Genomic DNA, 24,765 nt, shown 5'->3' with positions numbered 1-24,765 from the left:
TCTATGCCTAGAAATGGATGTTTCACTGGGGCTTTGTATGAAGGCTCCCATGGTTGTTTTCATTACACTCAGTGCTGTTATGTGATGATATAGTATTGTGTTTAGTTACTGGAAGTACTCATTATAGCAGACATTTTAAACATAAGAAAACATTCAGTAAATATCCTGATTTTGGTTGGTTTGGCTTTTTTTAATCAAGACTTCTCTGTCTTATAACTACCACACATGCAGGACAAACTATTTAATTAATAGGACAGAAAAGGGCAATTCAACCAAGTATTCAATCAAGTAACGAAACAATAACATGATTTTAAGTTAAAGCTTCAACCGTTAAAAAAGAAGAGACCTAAAGTACTGATCTGTGCATCTGGCTTGCAAAGAGTCATGCCCAAAGCACAGAGATATAGCTGCATGGAAAAGAGTTGCTATATTAACTTGTTTGTACAGAAATGCAACATCTTCATGCAATTAATACTACTAGTAATAGTAAAAGTAGATTTGGATTTATTCTATTCAATGTGCTTAAAGTGAGTTGTAAAAATACGCAGCATTAGGTGAAAAGTCCTTTGTCATTACAGATAGGAAAAAGTGGCAACTTGGAATTTTTTCCAAGGTTTAGACTTCAGATACCACCATCTTTAGGAAAGGAGGTGTGGTACTTCCTGAAAGGTTAATTTTACACTGGAAAGTGGCCACATCTTCCCAAACAAAATAAGTGTCCCATCTAGAAGCACAATCATGAACTTCCAATGTGTCATTATAAGGCAAGAATAAGCATTATTTCCTGCTCATCCATCTGGGAAGTGTGTGTGTATATATATATATATGGTCCTCATGCATAGCAATCCCTATAACTATCCTAGAACTGTGAAATACTGAATGAACCATACTGTACTTGCTTAAAACTTTCTTTTTAATCCCTGACTAGATCTTTGGCCAAAGTTTCAAGGCAGGTATGAGATATATTTTAAAGTGCTCCCTTTTTCATAAGAACATTGCACTGTGTGTGACTGCCAAAGAGCGGGGCCATGGGCAAGTACTGTCTAGCACTCTTTTCCTATCTGTTATATAAAGTTGGCCAGAAATTTCACCAAACTTTTCTTAAGACCACTTAACAAGTGGTAAACTGCCAATACTGATTACCCAACCAGAAAAGAAAGACTTCTTCAGACTTCCACTTTCAAACACAAACCACATTTTAGAGAGCATGTAAAAGTCACTATAAAACTGAGAAAACACTTCCCGTCTTTAGTTCTTTTCTTGTAGACTAAGAGTATGGGACAAATTTTGGGGTGAAAAGTATTTACTAGACAACAGAGAGTCACCATTCCTCTTCTACATCTCCCTAGTCCAAGAAGGGAAGTACAACATCACGTCTAGCACCTGCATATCCCCTGAGAAAATGATCAAGGTTACTTAAGGCAGCAGTTTTCAGAAAAAAAGTTAGCAGGTTCTCTAGAATAAACAGTGTTGAAAGGTAACATTTGTCACTGCTGTTACAGAAGTGTCTCAAAATCACAGCCAAAGATCAGAAATTAGCAGTAGTCACTTTTTATATGCATGTGGCGTGACCACTGTCTTTACCTGGAAAGAGCTTGTTACCTACGTGATGCACAATACAATGCAGGCAGGATGCAGTGCAAGGCAGGTAAGACAGCAGAAGCAGAAGCTGTACAGCAAGGACCTCCACAACCCAGGCGTAGAGGCTTAGGCAAGGAAAAGATCTGCCGGACAATCCATTTTCTGCAAACATGAAACAGAATCTTTCACTGTGCAGTTGAAATGCCACCAGGTCTACGTACCATTGAGTTTCACATGTCTTGGAATGTGGATTTTATTTCTTCTACGTGGCAGTTGTATATAGGAACTTCGCTATATTCCTGGAGCCATTATGCCTATTATGTTCATGTGGAGTTTGGAACCTTCACAGTACCTGAAACTCCACAAGGAACCTCTGGGAGTTTACAGGCACTGAAACAGCCCATGTTCACAAAATCCTGTTATCCCTAAGCACAGCTGGCTCGGATGTCCTGCAGTGTGAGTCTGTCCTCCTGATCCTGCAGCCATAAAGAAATAAGCTTAGTCAGACTTCATCATACCTGAAATTCAGTTATACCCGTGTCCTGTCTCATGCAGCAGGCAGCAGCACAGGCCTCAGGAATAAGGTAAAAATGGGTTAAGTGTCTAGCCATGCCTTAATATTTAATTTAATGTGCCACTCTAATCTATCCAGTAGCCCAGTGACAGCTGGAAAGTATTGCAAAATATTTCCACCCTGCATAATTTCTCACTAGCAGTAAACTTTGTCTGCCTGCTCCCTTTTCCAGGTGATTTCTGAACATGCTGAACAGTGCAGACCCAACACATGCCTATGTGGAAGAAAAACATCCTGCACCCACTGTCTAACCAATCCTAGAGTCCTACTTTCCCTCACACCCCAAAAATAACCAAGGGTTGTGCTTGGGACTCCACCAGAAATGTATGCCATCTCAGGCCCCGCCACCAAAGGCAGTAGGTGACACATTTCCCCACCCTCCCAAGTTGTGGATAAGGGAAGTTCTCTCTCCCATCAGGATTAATTGGCCTGCAGGGTGAGACATAGGAGTAACACAGGTGACACCTGAAGGTGACAGGCCACATCCTAGAGACATCTAAGACTGGAATTGGATTTTATGCAATCTTCCAAGAAACAAAAGATTTCTTAGTGAAAAAGAAGAAGGATCTCATCACTTTGCTAAGCCTACAAAAGGACAAGGAAGTTGGGCCAAAATTCAAAAATTTGCCTGTATATTACTATTTGAGTCAAAATACACAGATGATAAGAACTGACTGAAATGAATCATTTGCAAGGTACTGAAGTAATACCAGAAACCTACTCCACCTCTCAGCTTTGCACAGTGACATCTTTCAAAACAAATAAGAATAAACATCTTTTGTGAGCACTTGCACAGAAACCACACCTCTCTCCCACCAACAAATCTGAAAGCATGTCAAAGCACGTGACCAACACAAGAAGTTGGTCATTAAAAATATGCATGAATAATAATTTAAAAAAAATAATGGCTCCTATTTTTAGTGTGCTGGTCCATGATATGCTGGAAGGTTTAATAATGTACATCTGAGATCTGCTAAGAGAGGTCTCAGTCTTCCAAAGTGTTGATGAAATGTTATTAATACAAAGTCAAAGAGCATAAACAGGTGAATATCTAACTTTAATGCAAGTACATCCGATAAGACTTCCAAAGTACTCCTCTTCAATGTCTTTTCCAATACTTCTTCCTAGAGAAACAGCAACACCTTCAGGCCAAAAAAGATCACATTCCAATTCTTGAGTCAGGAAAGGCTTTAAAATTACTTCTCAAAATCTTGCACATTTTTTATTTCCTTCTGATGCTAGATTGCAAAACATGAACACACAAAAAATTTATAGGGCTGTACACAAATTAAAAAAAAAAAAATAGGGGGAAGGGGCAGTCTCTCCTAGTTTTGGATCCACTGAAGTTTCAGAACAATCCACACAGTTGAGCTCAGAAGAAAGTAAACACAGCAAAAAAACATAAATAAGATTTAATAGAAATAGATGTGTCAGAATTAAATAATGAAAGGTATATAAAGGTGCTTACAGCTAGAAACTGTATTAAAAATGTTCTTCCTAACACTATCACTAAATCAGGTGCACCAGTACTAATACTGACAGTAAATATAGCAATTGGAAGGCAGGCTCATGGCACTTTATGCTAGTTTTAATAAATTCCCAGCATCTATATACTCAGTGAAACCCTGCCTGTATAGAGGATTGGCCCTTGCTAGAGGTATCAGCGGCAGGAAAGTAACAGGATGTAAGGAGAAGAAACTAAACAACGCAGGACATGGAAAAGTTGAGGATACCTCAGTTGGATGCGTGAGGTGAAGCAAGCGCTGCATGAATTCACAAAGAAAATAAGAGCACCTCAGTTCTGTCTTTCTACATCTTTCTTTATTCTCTCTTTCTTTGCAGTGGGCCAGTTTTACCAACAAACCCATCAGTAGCCAGCTACTATAGCAATTATTTTGCAACCTGAAACCCCCAGTAACAATAATACAGTCAAAAAGGTCAACATGGCATATGAATGGCAGAATTCAGGATGTTTCAGGGAGTGCAAGCATAAGGTACCAGCAGAAATTAGGTCAAGCCAAACAAGACCTACATGCACACTAGGAACTTCCTTCGTATCAGGGAAAAAAACAGATGTACCAGTGTATAACCTCAGGATAAATACCAGTTTGCTGAGCTATTTTTAAATGATCATTTGAATTATTTTCATGCTACTGAAAGATAGAATCTATGATTCCATGATTCTATGATTCTACCACCTGTCCTGGGGTATGGCATACACACATGATCATCTTTAATAGTAAAAACTATTGAGCACAACTAGGCTGAGCAGCCACAAGAGAGGAGGTGTGACAATGGTCTGTTATTCCAAAAAGGTGGGATACTACCATTCTGTGCGGCACAGCATGGGGGCTGCCATGTGTGTTTAGCTGCTGTGCTTACTCCTCCAGCTCTACAGCAGCAGTTGTACCCACAGACCTGCCCACAGCTGGCAGTTCTTTGGCTTGTCTAGATACCACAGGAGCTCCAGAGAGGAGCAGGACAATCTTTTCGCCATGTCCCAGGCTGGTTTGTAGTGATATGCTTAGAATACTTCGGGCTTCTGAACAACCTCTGTAAGCTTTGGTCTGCACAGACAGCGACAGTCTGACCTTGTGTCAGTCTAGACTGATGAGACTTTCCTTCCAGACAGCTTTACATTCAAAAACTGAATAGCAAAGGGACAACTGAAAAGAGAGGGTGCTTACTTTACCAGTGTTAAAATCTAACTTTTAATACAGGTGCTGTGTGCTGAGATTCCTGCTCCAAATTCAGACAGAGAGTGCTAAAACACAGAAGGAAATGTTTCTGCCATTGCCCTAATGAAAGAGCAGCCACCTCTGTCTGCCCAGAATAGAAAAAATGAATGACAGTGACTTCTTCTATGTTAGTTAACATTTTGTAAATTTTGCCTTCCTTATACTAGTTTTGAATCTAGTTTTAAAACTTCCTGCTCTTTTAACAGTCATGTATTTCATGGGTTAGGGGTGGCACATTTAATCCTGAGGAATAATTTTACTTCAGATTAAATTTGATTTATTGCACAGATAAATCACAGTGAGCTCTCCAGATTAATTTATGTAACCTTATATTGCAACAAGAGAAACTGAGAAATAGAGGGCAGATGTCTTCACTGAATAGGAAATTTAGCATCTCAAGTTACTTCTTCAAAATGTCTTCCTTCCTCCCCAGTATCAGCTTCACATGACACGTTTCACGTGTACAAGCTGCTCTTCACCCAGTTTTGACCTTGTGCAAGTAATGATCTCTCAGAGAACAACTGATGAACCAGTTACATGCACGCAAATAGATATTTATGTATAAACACACACACGTGCACATACATACACATATTAACAGAACTAAGAAAATAATTGTCTGCAATAACAGCGTATTTAGTCTGTGCAATTTCTTCCCAACTTTCTTTGAAGAATAATGGATGTGTTTACTACAGCAGAGCCCAAGGCCAGGCTCCCCATTTCACTTACAAATTCTACAGGCAATTTTTCACATGAAGTGCAACAGATGGAGTCATTCTCTGCATGAAAAACAAACAAACAAATCAACCAACAAAAAGTCCCCCCAAAACTACTAGAGTTTTCATTACAGCGTCTTAACCTGGTATAGCTGAGCATCCCTGTGGCTTCAGCACAATTTTTCTTTCATGGGAAATGCAAACTGAGCTGCCAAAATCAAGAGGCTTTATACTTTGCACTAGCCAAATCTTCATTATTCCTTGCTCATAGTCCTGCCCTCCTCCCTGTCTGCATTGGGTCAGTACCTGAGTGAGAGTACTTTGCTGAGCACTCCAGAATCAGGAATAGCTAGGGGTGGAAGTAATATTTCAGCACCCAAGGATACATTTATCTCTAAGTCACAGACAGATCATTATTGGAGGCAGTTTATATTTATACTGGTAATAGCTATGACCTGGTGATTTGACCAAAAATTTTTGAAAACTGAATTCTAGCCCTCCATCGCCACCAACACACAGGATAATCTTGGACAAGTAGTTTCTGACTTTAATGCTAGTTACAAGAATTACCAACAACCTGTACCTCACCCTAAAATCATCAGGGGTTGGAAGGGACAAGCACCTTTGAAAACAGACCTTCTTACCTCTCTGCCTTAGTCATCTCACCTATGAAATAATAATATCTTCCCATGCCCTGCAAAGGGCTCTGAAGCCCAAGGAAGGAAAACCCTACTTAAATAGAAAGAAGTATGATATTATGAAAAATTAGTCCAAATAAGGAAAGAGTTTCCTTATTTAAAAAATAAACAAATGCAGGAAAGGCATCGTTCTGGGAATGGGAAACAATGTAAGAAATACCCTGAGGCCAGTTAGAAAGAAAAACATTCTGCATGGAGGAAGAAAGCAGAAGATTAACATTAACACATGTAAGCATGTGACAGGGATTTTAACTTACAAAAAGCACTTTTCAGGTAATTCAGCAACCTTGCAGCTCAAGGATATGCTCCCAGCCAAGGCACCAATTCAGCTCTGGGTACTCTCTGTTAGTCTGAGCAAAAAGAACAAGCCAGCAGCCACAGAGAGGAAAAAACAAAGGCAAAAAAAGACACTCCCTAAAGTCAAAATATTCAGTGATACCAGAGATGGTGAAGTTGCCTTTGAGCACAGGTAAAGGATAAGATGGGTACCAGCACACAACTGATACGGCAAACTGCAATTTTATTGTAAGAGTTTTACAAACAAGCTTACTCAGCAGTCACTGCAGGGATGTGAACAGTCCCCTGTAGCCACTAGCAGGGGACCTGTAAAAAGGGAACCTGATGCACTGGGCCTTCTGCTACCGAAAGGCTACCTTGGAAACATTTTTCAAGGTTTTTCTGGCTTTTTTGCCAATCACTCAGGCTGAAGGCTGGGTCCTTACTGCTCCCAGCAAAATTCTTCTCCCTTTACCCCTACAAATATTCGTAAGTAATAATCTCCTGTAACATAGTCTCCTTCTTGCTGCCTTCCTCATCACAAGATAGGAAGGCAAGCAAGCAGGTGAAGGAATCCCTGCATCTGAAGAGTCAAAGGCAAAAGCAGCTGATTCCTGCGTGAGCCAGAGCTGCCGAACTCTTTCCCCTCCTGCTGTTGCTCACCTAAAGCTTTTTTCCCCTCACCACTCTCTCCCTCGCACAATGGAGCCAGTGACTTGAAGGTTGCTTCATCCCTCCTGTACCTAGGCCAGACTGAAGATTCACTGGGTGATCAAGTGACAGCATTATCACTGGAGACAGTGAGGAAAGCTGGTGAGAAAGCTGAAGACCTCACTTTTTGCTTTATTTAGAGTTTAAAGAAGTGGAGAGGCAAGGAATGAATGATCAGAAAAAGGGAGAAGGAAATGTAAGGAGAAAAAACCCCACAGCTAAATTTCAGCATCTTCAGCACAAAGTGCTGAGGGACCATGACAGACAGCAAGTTAATCTCATAGGCAGGAAAGAACAAGAGTTTGGGGGAACTGCTGCAAAAATGGCAGGAAATGAGAAAGAGGTTTCACAACAGATAATGCTGAAAAAGCAGTCAACAGAAAATAGGCTCACAGGTAAAACAGCCTTAAGAAAAAAAAAATGTGGGCTGGAGCAAGTGAAACAACAAAAACAAAATAAAAATTAGAGTGTAGGAGACCTTTATGTTTGGTCTTTTAGGCAGAAGCTGAGTGAGCCACGGGAAGGTAGTGTCAGCAATATAAAGCAGATGTAGGCATGCCAAAGGTGCAGTACTATTGTGGCAGAACTGATCAAGACAGAACATCATTAAAATTTCGATTGTCCTTCTGATTTTCATTCCAGACTCTGCTTCCAAGTAAACATTCTGCCCTTAAAAAAGTCAGTTTGGAACTGGAATCAAGAAACACAAATACTGGTGCCACATATAAGACTCACTCATGAGACAAACTCATGCAAAGGCATACAGTGAATTTAGCCTGTTTGGAGTTTCTAGTCAAAACTGGCACCTTTTCAGTTTGCATCTCAGATCCAAGGTTATTTCTTCACGAAGTAAAATGGAGAAAAACTGTCTTCACTACTTTTGAGCTGTTCATGTGTTAAAGCAATATATATATTTTACCAGAAAGTTTGGAGAAGCCTAAAAGATGAAAATTGGAAGTCTCAGGTTTGCTTTGCCTTGTGTAGATTAAGCAGATGCAGCACAGCCTCACGTCCAGCTGCCAAACAATTACACGCGTCTCCATCTGTGAGGAAACAGATGCCGACAGACAAGGTGCAGCGAGCGAGGCCGCAGGTGCTGCGGGACAGGGCCACTAACCAGGCGTGGTTTGTTACCCCTCGCTCCCCCCAGGTAGGAACCAAGATCTTCTCATGAAGATCCCTCACGTGATGTGATACAGGCTATATTTAATATGACATTACTGCTCTTTCCACTATCAGCAAATACTTGGACAGAGGACACCCTCCATTTGAGTGCCCGTTAGGGCAAATATTTACGAAACGCTTAGTAGCAGCACCATGCTCCCTCACCGCTAAGGACAAGGAGACCCCAAAAGAGAACGGGGATCAGCAAGCTCCAAAACAAAACAAAACAAAACAAAACGAAAAAAATCCAAAACAAAACAAAAAAAAACCGCTTTCCGCGAGCGTGGGGAAGGAGACTGTCGTTCGCCAGGGGAGCCGCCGGCCAGCGGCGAGGTGCTGACGCCGCTGCTGCTGAAGCGGCGCCCCACCGCTGGGCCCCAGCGGGGCTGAGGGGCACCGCCCGCCCCCCTGCACCGCCCTGCCGCCTCGGGCGGGCCGGCCGGCGCGGCGGGGCGGGCCCGGCCCGGCCCGGCCCAGCCCAGCCGCGTCCCGCAGCGCCGCCTCCGCCATTTCGTGTTAGGCGCAGGCCGTGTCTTACTCTCCCTCGGCCTCACAGGGAAGCCATGGGGAGCCGGCGCGGAGCGGAGCCTAGCCCGCAGGGATGCCGCCTGCTGCGAGGTACGGCTGGGAAGGCGGCGGCGTGTGGTATCGCCCCCCCCAAGACCCTAGTTTCTCTTCGTGGGTCGCCGCCTGCGGGGCGAGGGTGGGTGCGGCGGGCCTGTGGTAAGGGTGTTAGAGCCATTCCTTTGCAGCAGCTGGAGCGAGGGCTGGGGCGGCCCCTCGCCGCCCCGGTGGGCTTGCCCGTCTCCCTCGGGGAGGGGAGGCCTCTGTGGGCGCCGGGCCGGGCTTCCCGGGCTGGGAACGGCGGCCGGGCTTTCCTGGAAGGGTCTGTGGTTTCTGCTTTGCCCCTTGCGGAGGCCGCTGTTGGCCGAAATCCCAGTCCCCGCAGCGCGTTTTGGTGTAATACCAGCGGAACCGCACATAAAGCCAGCGGGTGGTTGGGGTTGTTTCTCTGGCGGTGTCGCCGAATGCGAAACTGACCCCAGCGATAGTCTGAGGGGTGTGTTGTAGCCGGTTTTGATGCAGGTTATCAATCATGTAGCTCACGGCCATGAAATTGTAAGGAAAAATACACAACGGTAGACTCTGACAGAGCTTGTTGTCGCAAGTGCTGTGCCGTTGTCCCCACGCCGCGCTGGAGCATCACAGGGCGGCCGAGGAGTCTCTTGGTACAGTTTAATGCTGCATGTCCCACTCTGGTTCCTCCAGGGTCACGTCCGGCTCACCAGGAGCACCGCTGGCAGGGTGTGGGAAGTGGGCTTCTGCGTGGTGGGCTTGCGTTATTACGGTTAAATGACTTCGATATCCTTAGAAGCGATTTACCCAAAGTCCCCGAGCCAAGCCAGGACTAGAGCGTGGGCGTAACATTGCAACTCACAGAGCGATCCCCTGGTTCACGTGGTCTCAGTAGTGAAGTTGATCCATACCTTGAATTGCCTTTTGGTGGGTTTAGAACATTCCTCTGCTGACTTCTCTGCCTAAAACATCTCTTGTGGTGTTTCTCTCTCTCTCTCTCTCGATATTTTGATAAGTAGATTTCTATAAATATACCATCTGCTTGTTTCAAAGAATAGGGTGTGTTTTCTGCTCTGCTGATATGGAGCTTTTCTGAAATACAAGCTAGTGACTTTCAAAACTTCAAAGCCTGATTTTTCTTCTGATTGGAAGCAAAATGAAAATAACCCAGCCCGAACTCCAGTTAAAAATGAGCTGCCGCTGAAGGTGATGTGGAAGTGCAAAGCAGAGTTTTGAAAGCCCTGCAGACTTCAGGCAGCTCCCAGCGGAGTTACTGTGAGCCCAGGCTGAGGTGAGTTGGGGCTGGGCTCACTAGTATTTCCTTGGCTTCTCTCCAGGAATTGCTGCACCTCTGAGAGGAAGAGTAACAAAAGCTAAACAGAGTTCTGACAGAAATGGTTTTCCTCCGGAATTTCCCCTGCAATTTCACTGGCATTGATCTGCAGAAGACATCCAGAATTAGATAACTGTGCAAACTCAGAGATAAACCTGGTTTGTCACATTTTTCTTACCTATTCTAAGGTGCTAAACCCATAACTTGGCTTTGAATGTGCATCGTGTGAATACATGTGGTGTTCAGCATACAGAGCCGTTCACGAATCACTTCAGATTCCAAGAGTGAGAAAGTTGTTATTCGTGACAGCATGTACAGCAAGGATCAAAGGCACACAAATACATCTATTGCATAATACTACATATGGAGTGCTTTGAACATGTCTTGTAATTAATTGCAATGATTAAGACCTAAAGAAAATATTTTGCTAAGTAAATTCAGGATCTGTAATGTTGTCCCCTTAAGAGAAAATTTTGAGCAGCCTGAAAAATTAGGTCCTGCAGGTGTAACTGTTCTTTAAATTTACTGTGAAGGGAACGTGGTTTGGCATTAGGTTTCTGTGTGACTTTTGAACAAAGCTGGTAACCTTGTTGAAGTGCAAAGATTTCTTTTTTTCTACTTGTGTAATCTGTAAGCTTGATCTGCACAAGAAAGTCAAATTATTTTATCTTGTCACATTCACTAGTGGCAAAACTAAATTACTTGATAGATATGTGTGACTTAATCGCTTTCAGGTTTGCTGATATCAGTGATAAATGTAAAGATCTTTTTAACTACTAAATCTTATCATCCATCATTTTTAATTTTGATTGAAAAGAGGAAGACTGGTATTTTGTATCTCCTAAATATTCCTCATGCTTGGATGAATTAATAAAATGACCAAACTGAGATGAAAAGAATATTCTTCTTGTCTGTGGAATTATGAATATCAGTTGTACAGATGGAGATTCTCAGCGTTTATCCGGTGACTTCCTATAGCCACACTAAAACTCAGAGCAGAAGATTGACATCTCAGACGAGGGTTTTTTTAGTTCATCAGATTTTAACGTACTGTGTTAAGTTTGACCCTAGTATGCTACGTCATGATTTTAAATTTTAAGCTGTTTGTTTTGCAGAGAACATAATTTAAGTTGTATTTAAAAATAATTTTAAATTTAAAAACAATTTATTTGTATTAAACCTGAAGAGAAGATTCTTTGGAAATAATTATGCCCTTGCCCAGCTGTCTATAGATTCACGGTTGGCCTTAGTACTTTACCTTAATTCAAAACCTGATCCTGCGAATATTGATGTTATGAGGATAATAAATAGAGTAAAATAACATCAAGGAGAGGGAATATTTTAATAAATCATGTATTAAAAAACTGTCACAAACTTAATAACTTCCTTATAACTAATAATTATATAATTGGGGTTTTTTTCCTAACTTTCTTCTTGGTCTACCATCATTCTGGAAACATTTTTTACAATAGCGATGATTTCCAAGCAATGTTTTTTTTTCATTGCATTTAATAAGTTGGAGTGAGTGGCTACCTTCATGCAAAATCAATACAAATAATCAAAACAATGCTGTACTTATTCGAAATGGTAAGAGCACTTCCCATGTGAAAAAAGGAAAGTGCTGTTGTCATGAAATTGCCTGTCTAATCTGAGGATCCTTGCCCCACCCCCCCTCCCAGCAATAACTGTTTCTGTACCACTGCCTCCCCCCAAACATTGAAGAGGTTAAAATAACTTTGTCCATAGATTTTGTTTTACTTGCAGGCAATTTACTGAGATGATTTGCTGAATGTGATTGTTTTTAATGTATTTGCAGGTACAGAAGCAAAATGTTTATTTTACGATCAGTAGGTTATATTTCTTAATCATTGTGGAGACACTGATGGATGGACCAATGCATTTTTATAAACTTGGTAAGCTGCCTGTACCTTTATATTGTAAGAGGAGTAGTACTGCTAATTTTTCACTAACAGTCCTCCTGAGTTACTGAAGTAAGATACCATCATCTTATTATAGAGCTCTCCCCAGAATAATTCACAGAATCTTCCCAAAAGAAAGAAATGTTTTGAAACAGCATACTGCATTCTGCCTCTCCAAATGTCCAGCAAACTCTTAGTTGGATGTGTCACTTTTCATTTCTTATTCTAATTTTTTTAAGGACTCCTTAGTTTCTGGATTGATGGGCACAATAAACATAGTTTGGCTGAGCTGTAGTTGTAGTGAGAAGCTGTTTTGATAGGATCATTTAATGCTGTAAAAAGGATAACATGATAAAGAAGGTTCCCTGTTCAGTTTACAGACATCTTTATTTCTGTGGTCTTAATTTTCCCAGTTATTTGGTGTAAGATTTTTTTCTCTTGTCTGTGTCTCTTATGTAAGAATGTAACCTACAAAATTTTGCAATTCTCCAACTATATTTGCTAAACATGTTTGTTGAAACAAAGTTCTGAGGCTGTTTGAACTCTAGATGAATGGAATTCGATTTTGAGAGAGGGGAGGCATTTAAACGTCACAAATATGGACAGAATAGAAAAATAGTTATGTCAACAGGAAATATATCAGCAAGACAGCTGACACATGTGAAGTGGCTGGCATACAAGAGAATGGCAAAAGACTGTTTGCATCTCTTAATCCGAAGGGCTTGCTCCAAGGAAGTGTATCATTACTAGGATCTGTGCACTGGCACTACATTTCTATAATGGGACTAGCCTTATTGTGCTAAAGGGGGTGTGCCTGTTGGAAAACTGCCACAAGTAGTTACAAATCTCAGGTTGTGTTCAGGTAAAGAATAAGAACTGTTAAAGTATTGTTGTTATTCATACCCACTGGATGTTTTTTCCAGATAGGTGATTTGTTACTCTATGGCAAGAAATGAGTTGTTCTACATTTAGTTTCTCTTCTCTAAGGGGAAGTTAATTATTTACTAATAATGTAGAAGAACAAGTAGAAAAGGAAGGCATATAAGAGAGAGGATGTCTGTGGTTTGGATGGCAAAATGTAGCTTGAGAGAGGAGTTTTCTGTTTTGTGGTAATACAAATTTGCTGCATGTGCAACTCGAGTGAGTTGCTTAACCTCTTTGTGTCTAATTTCAGAAGGGATGCTGGGAGCATAGCTCAATATTTATGAGACAGATGTCCAAAGAGCCATATTTGTAAAAAATACTTGGCTAAATATCCATCCCAAATGATTTCAACAAATTTAGATGCCCAAGTGTATTTGTGTGCTTCTCTGTGTGCCCACTGCTAATAAAAGGGCAATTTTTAAGGCACTTCTCTGCAGCCATAAAGATTCTGTGCATGTATCTCTTCAACTGAGTAGGAGATTTTTCCCTTCCTTTTCCAGTACTCTCTTCAAAAGTAGACAAGGATCATAATTGGATTAATCCTTTAGGAAATTCTCCCAGCATGTCTGGGACAGGATAGTTCCCACTGAGCTGCTACTGTTCTGAATCCTCGCTACTTTGCCAGGAATATGTACTCTGGTACCATGTTTCACATAGCTGGGGGTTGGACCAGGTGACCTCTGGAAGTCCCTTCCAGCCTCAAGCATTCTGTGATAGTTCTGTCCTATGCATTATTTATACATCTCCGTAAAGATGGTTTTAATTTTTTGTGAGGTATATCCCAGATTTCTTTTCTCTTTCCACGGTCATTCTTACTGTGGCACATCTTGTTGACCCGCCAAGTAGTTCTGTTACATTATTTGTCATAGTGTAGCACCTGAGAACCTCAGTGGTGGACGGGAGTGCTGCTATGTTAGTTGCTGTGCACATATAAAGTCAAAGACATTCCTCATGCTGCAGAAGTTACCATTCAAAGAGAGATGAGGAAAATAAAGGAACATGTTAAGGCAGTATTCATCAGCACAGTTAACAGAGGTAGCGGGCCAGCGGTGTTTTGGGTATTGTAATATTTTTGGGTAGAGGGTTTAGGTGTCAAGACAAAAGAGAGTTCATGGAGAACAGTTTTAGAGAAAATAAGTGAATTTGCAAATTATTTCAATGGAGTTTGTCTAAGGCATGAGAAAAAGCATGCATGTTTGAACTTAAACTAATAACCACTTTGGCCAACTGAGCATGGGAGTCAGCGTGTCATCAGCAGGAGGATAGGCCACCAAATGCTTTTAAAATGAGGAGAGGAAGTTTATATTATTTGCACTTAGAAAGCAGAAGGGAGCTGAAGGATCTTGAGAAAAAAATTGGAAGGGTCAGAAGAATAATTTCAAGAGTGTCTTGAAACACTGTGCTGAAAAGATATGAATGATGCAAGACTGGGTTGGTCAAGGAAAAGAATTCTGGATACAATATGAATCTGGATGAACAGTCTCTTATGGAGGCTATACAAGAAGATGTGGGGACCTCTGGAATGTCAGGATGTGCAAGAAGGCTGGGTTTGCAAGATTACTCGCACAGTAGGCCTGACTAAAAGGCTGAACGTGGCCTTCAACGTTCCCTCTGACAGGGGAAGCGTTGCAGCATCTGTTGATGGTTTGTTTCTTTTTTTTTTTTTCTTTTGCAGGCAGAGGATAGAATGCTGTAGAGTTAACCACCCGCAGGGAAATGTTACAGAAGCAGGACACAAAATAGCGTGTGTTACAAAATAGAGCCTGAAATAGGCAGTTATAGGAGTTAGCTGAGTGAAGACAGTGAGTAATGTACTGAAGTTGTTGTACAGCCTCGAGGACTCCCCACATTTAGCAAAGAAGGACATCTGTGAAGATGATTCAATAATGCTTTTCAAGCTGTAATAGTATTTTTTCCCAGATCAGTTTTAAGATTCTTGTTGTGACTTAAAATGGTGTTTAACAGAGAGAGCTACCTGAAATGTAGTCAGAATCCTTTACGACAATATTTGATAAGAACATCTCAAGTACATATATTTACACTGAGTCTTGAACCTTATCTGGCAGGGATCAGCATAAGCCTGAACTACAGTGCAGTTATCAAAGAACTAGCTCCTAGGAGCCTCAAATTAACAACAGAGGTTGGAAGGGGACATCCCATACTCTGGGGAAGGAAGGAGGGGTAGAGAGAAGTAGTAGGAAGATGATGGGAAAGAAACGGTTCCACTGAGGGAATACTGAGTATTGCCTTTAATTGTTGAAAATTAATATCGCCAATAGTAAGCTAATAATCAGATATTGTAGTCATACAAATGCATTAATACATCGTTTCGTTTTCCAGTGTACATCAGCATTCTGTCTACAGCTTCTTGCAGCTTGCCTGGTAAGAGTGTTTATTGTCTTTCAAATGCTTTTCCTAACACAGGTAAAAAAACTTGCATGTTGTCACCAAGCATAATTTTAAAACTTCGTGTTTTTTGAAGAAAGAACTTAACAGAAATATAATACAGGAGGACAGTCCTTTGCATTGTTGTTTTTATTGTGCTGAATTCTGTTATATGGTTGCTTTATTTCTGGCAAATATTGGGCTGCTGTAATTGGGTTTATTGATTAGAATTGTTGCAATCTCACATTTGTTTGTTATTCATGTTGGTGGGTTGTTTTTGGTTTTTTTTTTTTTTTCCCCTTTCTAGAAAGGTTTCTGGGAGGGCCAGCTCACAACCTACAAATGAAATCTCACAATTTTCAGCACATTTTGTCCTGGCAGGCAAAAAGTGATCCAACTGGGCCAACATACTATCGTGTGCTATACACTGACCGCAGGCAAGTCTTATTTTATAAGACACAGATTTTACTTTTAATGTTTATTGACTCAAACTGTTACCGAAATCGGGAATAAGCCTCGTAATACTGATGTAGTGTTAAAAGGCAGGCATTCTTTATTCATGGTGCCAGATGCACGGGGAATTGCTCCTCCTAACATGCATACCTTACACACCTTTCACATGTGATTTACATAGACCAGAAATATATGTATTCATTTTATCCATACATAGTCAATATTATTCTCTTTAGTGATTGGCACAAACTTGTTCACTTCATGTGTAAATTATTGCGCAGACTCAGTTGTCTTTTCCCATTGTTCTCTTTTGGGTAGGTGGTCTGTGAGTTGGTGGTCGCGATCTCCCCCTGCCAGAATTACCTTTTACCTACTTGGCTTTTAATCTTGGCAGTCCTGGCCAGTTTTCTCAGACCACTACACAAAACCACATTTTGTCATCCTCTTCTGACAGAAGCACATTGTCTATTTTTCTGTTCACATTAATGATAACCTAGAGACTAAAACACAGATCAAAGAATACACTGACTGGTATACTCCATGTCTCCAGACTTAATGTCCCATTGGATAGGGCTGTACAAGGAGTATAGCGACATCCATGGTTGGTTAATTCCATTGCTCTGGTTACAAAAGTACTAAGGCTGGGGTTCTCTGGCTTGTTTGTCTGTTTTGCCACTCAGAAATGCTTTTCTCTTCCTCCCCCCACCCAGTGCTTTCATGTATCAGAGAATTCAGAGAGATTATTTTGATTTTTTTTAACTTGCTTTGATTTACAGGAACTGGAAGACTGCTGAACAATGTTCAGCTATTACACAACTTTCTTGTAATCTGACAGATGATTTTAAAGATTTGTCAATCGAGTATTCTGTATTTGTTCAGAGCCTCATAGGAACTGAAGAATTCAATTCTTCTGTACTTCGTTTTCAGCCATACACTGACAGTAAGTTCTCTGCCTGCATTTGCTCATTTGAGTAGTTTTTATTCGTAGCTGATGCGCAATATCATTTTTACAAGCTTTACAGTAAGACACTCCAAACTAACTTGGTTGGTAGCTTATTCCTTTATCTAAGAGAATATGAATTTGTATATAATCTATCACATATTAGTTACAAGACATAGAATATACAGACAGCTTTCTAAAGTTAGTGGCTACAGTAGTTCTGATAAGTGGACATGGCTTTAATTTTGAAATAAAAAATATATATAAATATAGAGGAAATAGCATTGTGTCAAGCATTGACAAGCACAAAGTAAAAATCTCTAAGTGCATAAGATGCATAACTTAAAAAAAAAAAACATTGTTTTTATGTCTTCAAGTAGTCAATGATAAGAGTTAAAGAAATACCATGTCTGCACTAAGTGTAGGGGAAGAGATTTACTTGTTTGTTCATCAACCTGCTCTTTCCCTTTCCTTGGTGAAAGAAGGTGTTTATCTCCTGTGACATGCTAATGTGGCTTCGCCCTTAGTTTGCTTAGTATTCAGTTTTGAAGTAACAGAGACAGAGATTGAAGAACAATTGGAGGACTATGGAGGAGAAACAGGTCATGTCATCTTTGAATTCAGCACAGAGGTAGCTGCTGCTGTGTCCACTTACAGGCTCAGAAATGATGAAAAAGTGGAGGGCGTGGGGAGAAATAGCCACAAGGATAGCTGAAGGATTTGAGAACATCCCTCTGAGGTGGAGGCCTTCAGTCTTTCAGCAGTTAGTTTAATAAAGAGAAGGATCAGAAGGTGCATTGACCACTAGTTAGTATGATGTCATGCTTCTTCAGTCTTGTAAACAAAGCATAACAGCATGCCCTGACTGGAAGCTGAAGCTAGATAACTTTTATCTAGGAACAAGAGGCATATTTTGAATTGACCACTGGAACGGTCAGGTGCTCTGACTGACTGGCCATCACTGGCAACTTGTAAATTGAAATTGGATGCTTTCACAGAGAATTGCAGAATGGTAGGGGTTGGAAAGGACCTCTGGAGATCATCTTGTCCAACCGCCCTGCTTGAGCAGGGATGCCAAGAGCAGGGGGCACAGGAACGCATCCAGGCGAGTTTTTAATGTCTCCAGGGAAGAAGACCTGCCACCCTCACAGGAAAGAAGTTTTTTTCCTCATATTGAGGTGGAACTTGTGCCCATTGCTCCTTGGCCTGTCATTGGGCACTATTGAAAAGAGCCTAGTCCCATTGTCCTGACACCCACCCTTTAGGTATTTATAGGTATTGATGAAATCCCCCCTCAGTCTTCTCTTCTCCAGGCTGAACGAACCCAAGTCTCTCAGCCTTTCCTCATAACAGAGATGCTCCAGCCCACTGATCATCTTGGTCGCTCTCCGCTGGACTTGCTTAAGCAGTTAAAAGCAGTGTGCTAGTACTCTAGTTCAACCCAGAAGCAGTTAAGTCATGTTTTCCAGGGCACAGGACTTAGATGAACCCTGTAGTCCTTTTTTGGTTTACAGTGCCTAAATAGGAAAGAATCAATATTCTGAGATATTTCCTTACTGGGTGTAGTTGATATCTACCTTCTAATACCTATGGTGGAATCTCACGCATGTGACAGACAGATTGAGCAAAGGCAGAAAAGCTTCATAACAAAGAGCCAGGAGAATAACCACGTTTGGCTGTAACCAGATTTAAGCCAATGTTTATTTGTAACTTACTCCTTTCTAATCTTTTGTTTTAAGTGTGCAACCATTTGACTAGGACATGCTTTCCTGTTTGAGGGTAGATGAAAGTGCACATTTGTTCTAAGTATTAAACTTTTTTTTTTGCCTTCAACCCTATTTCAGGAACAGAAGTACTTAGCAAAGGTATATTGTTTTTTTTTTTTCAATTTTGCAGAAGTTGACAAACCAGTCTCCACCTTGAACAAAATGTCCATGTTTCTGGAAAAAAACAAAAGTGAAATGCAAACTTTTAATTTTTGTGTGCTTTTCCTCCACAATGCACTACGCAGAAGGGGGGGATTATGGAGATAGTTTGTCCTCACACCGTTTTCCAACATTCCTACTTCTTTCCTGTGCTGGAGAAAAGAAGATTTTAGACTTGATTCACTACAGAAGTTCCTCTGATCTTGATGGATGTGTAGTTTTGGAGAGATGAGACAATTGGTGTGCATGGCTCTTCAAGCACATACATGTTCTGAGGACCTGAACTTGAGAGATTACCTTGAACTCAGTGGAAGTCTCACAGAGGTGTAACTGTTTCGCTAGGTCCTCTGTCCCATTGTCAGTAGAGTTTTTAGTCTTTGGAGCTCAGCTGTCAAGTTTAGACATATAGCCTTCCTTGCAACCAGTATGAATGTGTGCAGGTCTACACACTGCTGAATTTCTACAAAGATTCCTTCCAGGGAGTGACTAGAAGATGATGATGAGCAAGAAAGTAATCAGCTTTTCCTACACATCAACCTCAGCTTTCCTCTCATGTAGATAAAAAGCTCACATCTCTGTGGATCTGAAGCAAAACCTCTGCCACCTTTCTTCTTCTTACTGCCCCTCCAGTGCTTTCTGTTTTTAAAATCTAGTCATGTGGGAAAAGATTGTTTGACTGTGGAACTTAAATGTTGCAAAGCCTTGTGGATTTACAACAGTGACATACTCTGGAATTTGATTAGTCAGCTATATATCCATCACCGAAATAGAACTGGTACTGAATGCATAGTGTATATTTTTTCCATCATTTTTTTCTCTTTCTTTCTTTCTTTCAATAGCATCCTTGGGACCACCAGAAGTGAATGTCAGTTCCTGTGTAAACTGCATAAATGTCACCATAAAGCTGCCAACCTCTCACGTCAGAAACAATGAAAAGTTACTATCTTTACTTGATATATATCAAGAGCTTGATTATGGTATAACACTGAAAACACTTGATGGAGAGCATAAGGTAAAGAACTTGTTGTTTTATTTGTGCTTTAGGGGAGAAATACAGAAAGCATAAAATGGCTCTGATGGTTAGCAGATTCACAGAAGCAAATGTGTGAATAAAAGCTACTTAGAAGAAAACAAAGAGGATGGCCAATGTGATCTTAGCTTCCTTTTACTGCAGAGAGGCAGGCCTAGAAGAGGAATGCTAGTTGTCTTGTATCCTTACTTGAAATAAAGCATAGGGCACTGGCTTAAGTGATTATTCTCTGGGAAGACAAAGGAAAGACAGTTCAGCAGAAACTGCTAGCACATGTATACACGCCTGATAGGAAACTATGTTCAGAAAACAGTTTCGTTTTCTGTCAAACTGGAAAAATGTATCTGGTTAGTTTCTGAAACAACCTGTTCTGGGTCTGGTGTTTTTTTTGTGTGTGTGCTGAAATAGAGAGGTAGGTAGGCATGCTTGCAACTTAAAATGATCCTCACAAAATGGAGAAATAATCTTAAAATAATAGGAGATAATTCAATAAGGACAAGGGCAAGGCATAACACTTAAGAATAATCGTCTCTGTAGTAAGTAGAGGCAGCAGTTTTGCCAGAAGAGATGAAAGCATTCTATAATATTACAAGCTAGACACGACTCACGTGTTGCTGAGAGATTAAAAAAAATACATTTTTATGTACTCAGTGCTTGTAAAGCCTACCTACCCCATACCAGTCTGGGGTTCAGAAAAGGCACAGACCAGTTGAGCAGGATCCAAAAAGGAACAGTGGGGACTGTGTGGGACCCTGACAGGTGACCTGTGAGGAAATGATGGAATAATAAGGGACTGCTTAGTGTAAACAAGCAAAGCACAGTTAGAGGCCGGAGTCTCTGGGTATGTAAACATTTACTACAGAAAAGGAAGAAATAAACCACACTGTGACTGTGACCAAGAACAGTGAAGTGAAATGAGCAGTTGTGCAGACTTTAGGTTAAACATCAAGAGAGACATTAATACCTGGGCTGGCAAAGCACTAGAATAAGTTGCCTAACTAGAGCATGGATGACTGCCTATACTGGAAGTTTTGAACAGCAGGACAGAGAGGTATTTGTTGAGAATTTAATCTAATACATTCTGCCACAAGTCACAGAAGAAGGACCACAACTTGCCTGCCATGGATGTTCTTCCTCTGATTGCTGAATCAGAATATCGCTTGCAGTTTCAAATCTGTAGAATCTATGTAAGGCTACTTCAAGGGGACGTCTAACGACCAACAGTTGGAGACAGAAGGCAGTTTATCTTTGACAATACGATATTTCACAAACAGGCCCAAGGTAGGCATCTTGACATCAGCTAGAGCTAGAGATGAAGCAGTTGTCTAGGTAAACCACTGAGTTACTCAGTTTTTGCATTTTCACATGCTACTGCATTTCTCTGAAATAGCCATGCTATTTTGTCAGTGGCTAGGGATCTCTTTTTAGGTAAACAGCTAACTTTAAAGCATTGTCTTTCGTGGCAGCGGCCAAGTGAAAGAATCACTGAAGAAATTTTTAATACTGTCATTGAAGAATTGTATCCAAATAGAAATTACTGTGTGTCTGTTACGGTCACTGCACGTCAAAGCAAACATTCCATCCCATCAGCCTGGAAATGTGTAACTGCAGACTCTGTAGCTCAACAAGGTAACCGCTGCGGTGCAGGAACGGATTGTCTGACTTAATTGTGTGCAAGTGTTTCCTTTTTACGTAGGAAGATTTACAAGTCAATTAATCCCAAAAATAATAAGAGATAAAGTATCTTCAAAGTTATAAACATTGTGGGGATTTATAAGTGAAATATAAAAACCCATCCACTTTGGGGCAACAAATCTGTTGTTAATCCTGTGTGCCATACAAATCTCTACTAACTGCATAAATAGTTATCAAAGATGGTGTAATTTCTTTCCTAATTCCTGAATCTAATTTGAGATTTGGTCTTGTTTTGACTTTGGACCAGATGACCTCCAGAGGTCCCTTCTAACCAAAATTATTCTGTGATTCTAAATAGCTGTTCTGAATGTGAAGTATGAAACGTGGTCATTGGAATCTTCATTCATGTATGTCTGTTTGTATTTCATTTGCAGATTATCATATAGTTGCAATCGCAGGTGCTATATGTTTTTCACTAATATTAGCTGGTGCTGTGAAGTGTATGCATACAGGAGGTTATATTCTTCAAAATAAATCACTTCCACATATGTTGGTATGTATAATTCTCATATTTAACCTTCTTGGTTGGGAGGAGGAAGTTTACCACCTGAAATTTCTAATCCTGTGCATTAGGTGCAAGTTATTTAAGTACATATAATGTTTTCATTTGCAGTTTACTTATGTAAAAGGTAGCCACTAAATCTTGTCTGTTCTGTGGAACAAATATTCAGGCTATTTCAAAACCATTTCTTGCTACTTCTGTGGCAAGTTACTAACAGAGATAGAGATGTGATCATCCCACCCTACTCAGCGCTTGTCAGGCTGCACCTGGAGTACTGTGTCCATTTTTCTACAAATGTATCCAGAGCAGATTGGTATCACCTTTTTCTAAGACTTTTTTCCTCATGTTTCTGTCCTTTGCTATGGCATTACTTTCATATCCCTAAGATTGCTGGACGTGACTTTGCCAAGTGGTGTCTAAGGTTAATTATTTCTATTGTCAACATTTTCCTCCTAATGCTTTGACTATTCAGTAATCCTCAGAAGTACAGAGTAAAACAGAAAACAGGGCTTAGGATGTTACATAGTGAATTGCTTCAAATGGTACGTTTCTAAAGGACATTAAAATTGGTCAGTTGCAAGACTCGCTTCAAGATGTATTTCTAAAATGGGCATTTAGTCTTAGAAAGACATATCAAAAATTAGAATTAAAACACTTCATACCTGACACTGCTTGGCACTAGTGTAATTTCTCTGAGGCTGTGCAATGCTGTGTGTGTTGATTTGTAGTCAAGGCTGTCATATTTACAGGAGTGGAGAAGAGGGAACAATCCCAGATGCCCTCAAATCTGCAGAAAAAGCCAAAAATGTGGCACAGAAGGAACCATTTGTTTGACAACATCATGATAGGGGGTATTTTTTTCATATGTTTTCTCTGCATGTGTGCAAATTTGGCTGATTTTTTTTTTTTTTCCCACTTTGCAACTTTAGGTATTTATCAGGACACTAGCCTATTCACAATGGACATTGGCACCTGAAGAAACAGCCCCTGTAGAGATCGTTTACAAAGAGGTTAAAAAAAAGGCAAATGAATCCAGTGGTGGTGTCAGTGATGAAGATGACAGCGATGACAGTGACAGTGATGCCATAAGTAATCATGACTATACAAGGCGTGATATGATAAGTAGAGCACCACAGTCCTCTGGCACTCCAGATGTATTCGTGCAGTACTCTACAAATAGTACATGTGACGATAGCAGCAGCCAGGCAAGTGAAAATCCAGACACTAACCCAGAAGATTTTGAAGAGCAGGAGGTGGGCATTAAAGATGACAAAGACGCAAGTAGCGAGTTACTTAATCCTTTGTCTGAGGTAAATTGTAGCTATTCTGCTAGGCAAAGGAACAGTGTTTGCTTTACCATTAACTTAAAAACTGTGCTGTTGGGAGCCACTGAGGAGAACATGGATAGTTCTGCAGCTCTTCTTTCTTCCCAGGAAGATGCAGTTGAGTGGCAATGTACTCGTGCTTTTGAATCAAAACTCCTGGGTGACACAGAAAGTGTGCAGAAGCCACACTGTCGTAATGGCTCTCATGAATGGGAAAATTCCTCTCTTTCATCTGCAGAAAGTGACTCATCAGATTCAGATGTGGACCAAAAAACTGAATACATAAGAAGATGAATAAATGAGAACCACTATTATTTTGTAACATAGGAATTTATATTGGCCAACTTTATTTCTGGACTCAGCATTACAGATCTTGTCTTTTTATTTTTTTAGCATTCTGTGAGTATATGCCTTGGAACACTGAAAACATGCAACTCTCATTTTTACAAATATTTCTGTCATCTCTCCAGGTTGCTCCAGGTTGTTCAGGTTGGGTTATCCACAGAGAAACAAAAATGACTGTTCAGATGCAGCAGAAAGAGTAGTTATTTCATTTTGCAGTTTGACAGTGAACTACACCTTTTAGCTGTTTCAGAGTAAATCTTTTCTATAACTCAAGTGAGAAGTTAGTTTGTAGTACTGTGAGCTGTGAGTGGCTAGTCTCTCAACCAGACGACTTTTTGAATTTAAAAGGACTCTGCTATTATTCTTTAGCTCTGCTGATGGATTACTCTGGAACCCGTTTTGCTGGTTGGATTGCTGTATTCAAGTCAGTGAACTAACTTCTACGTTTCTGCAGAGAAAGCTGTTCAAGTAAAGGGGCAGAGATAAAGAATGCTCTGCTTGCAAAAGAGTTCTCTTTACAGCCAATCAAGTCATTAAATGCACCTTTTTGTATTTTTAATATAATTTTGTGCAATTATTGAATACTACGCTTTTTAAAAAGTCTTTTTATGACATCTAAAAGTTACTGCAGTGTACAATTTAACGTTCTTCATAAAAAGGAAAATTTTTCATACGACTGTCTGAATTTTTACTGCGGCTCCTATGTGCCTTTGAAAAGCTACATGAGTTAGCCTGCTCTGAATTTATTCCTTATGGGGTGGCTTTTAGGTGTCACATAGCTGAAAACAACAGCTTTTTTTCACCTTGTCTTGATCTGCTTAGGTACTACTTTTCTGCCCACGAGCAGTTTCTGGCCCCCACGCCTGGCAGTCATTCTTTTGGTCAGGATAGCAGAGTAATTTCTAAGGCGCCGGAATATATTCCGCTGCTGCGCCGCTGTTACGAAGGAAGTAGG

At 40.6% G+C, this 24,765-nt stretch overlaps 1 protein-coding gene across 5 annotated transcripts; it reads left to right on the top strand.

Annotated features, from left to right (window-relative positions):
* The first annotated feature begins 8,954 nt into the window (after window positions 1-8,954).
* Window positions 8,955-24,483, top strand: IFNAR2 (interferon alpha and beta receptor subunit 2). 5 transcript variants are annotated; one of them, XM_075100710.1, is made up of 10 exons: window positions 8,955-9,076; window positions 10,093-10,325; window positions 12,184-12,280; window positions 15,551-15,592; window positions 15,903-16,032; window positions 16,825-16,988; window positions 19,753-19,925; window positions 21,410-21,572; window positions 22,013-22,131; window positions 23,070-24,483. In XM_075100710.1, the coding sequence occupies exons 3-10, from the start codon at window positions 12,250-12,252 to the stop codon at window positions 23,757-23,759; spliced, it is 1,512 nt and encodes a 503-aa protein (XP_074956811.1). In that variant the 5' UTR covers window positions 8,955-9,076; window positions 10,093-10,325; window positions 12,184-12,249; the 3' UTR covers window positions 23,760-24,483. The 5 variants fall into 5 exon arrangements, with proteins under 5 accessions (XP_074956811.1, XP_074956828.1, XP_074956802.1 ...); XM_075100727.1 differs by lacking the exon at window positions 10,093-10,325 and adding an exon at window positions 10,372-10,525 and having other exon boundaries at window positions 8,958-9,076; XM_075100701.1 differs by having other exon boundaries at window positions 8,960-9,076; window positions 10,088-10,325.
* The last annotated feature ends 282 nt before the right edge of the window (window positions 24,484-24,765 follow it).

This window comes from Phalacrocorax aristotelis, chromosome 1, assembly GCF_949628215.1.
Source record: "Phalacrocorax aristotelis chromosome 1, bGulAri2.1, whole genome shotgun sequence".
Classification (NCBI taxonomy): domain Eukaryota; kingdom Metazoa; phylum Chordata; class Aves; order Suliformes; family Phalacrocoracidae; genus Phalacrocorax; species Phalacrocorax aristotelis.
The sequence above is the reverse complement of the archived record's forward strand: the minus strand, read 5'-3'. Positions and strand labels throughout refer to the sequence as shown.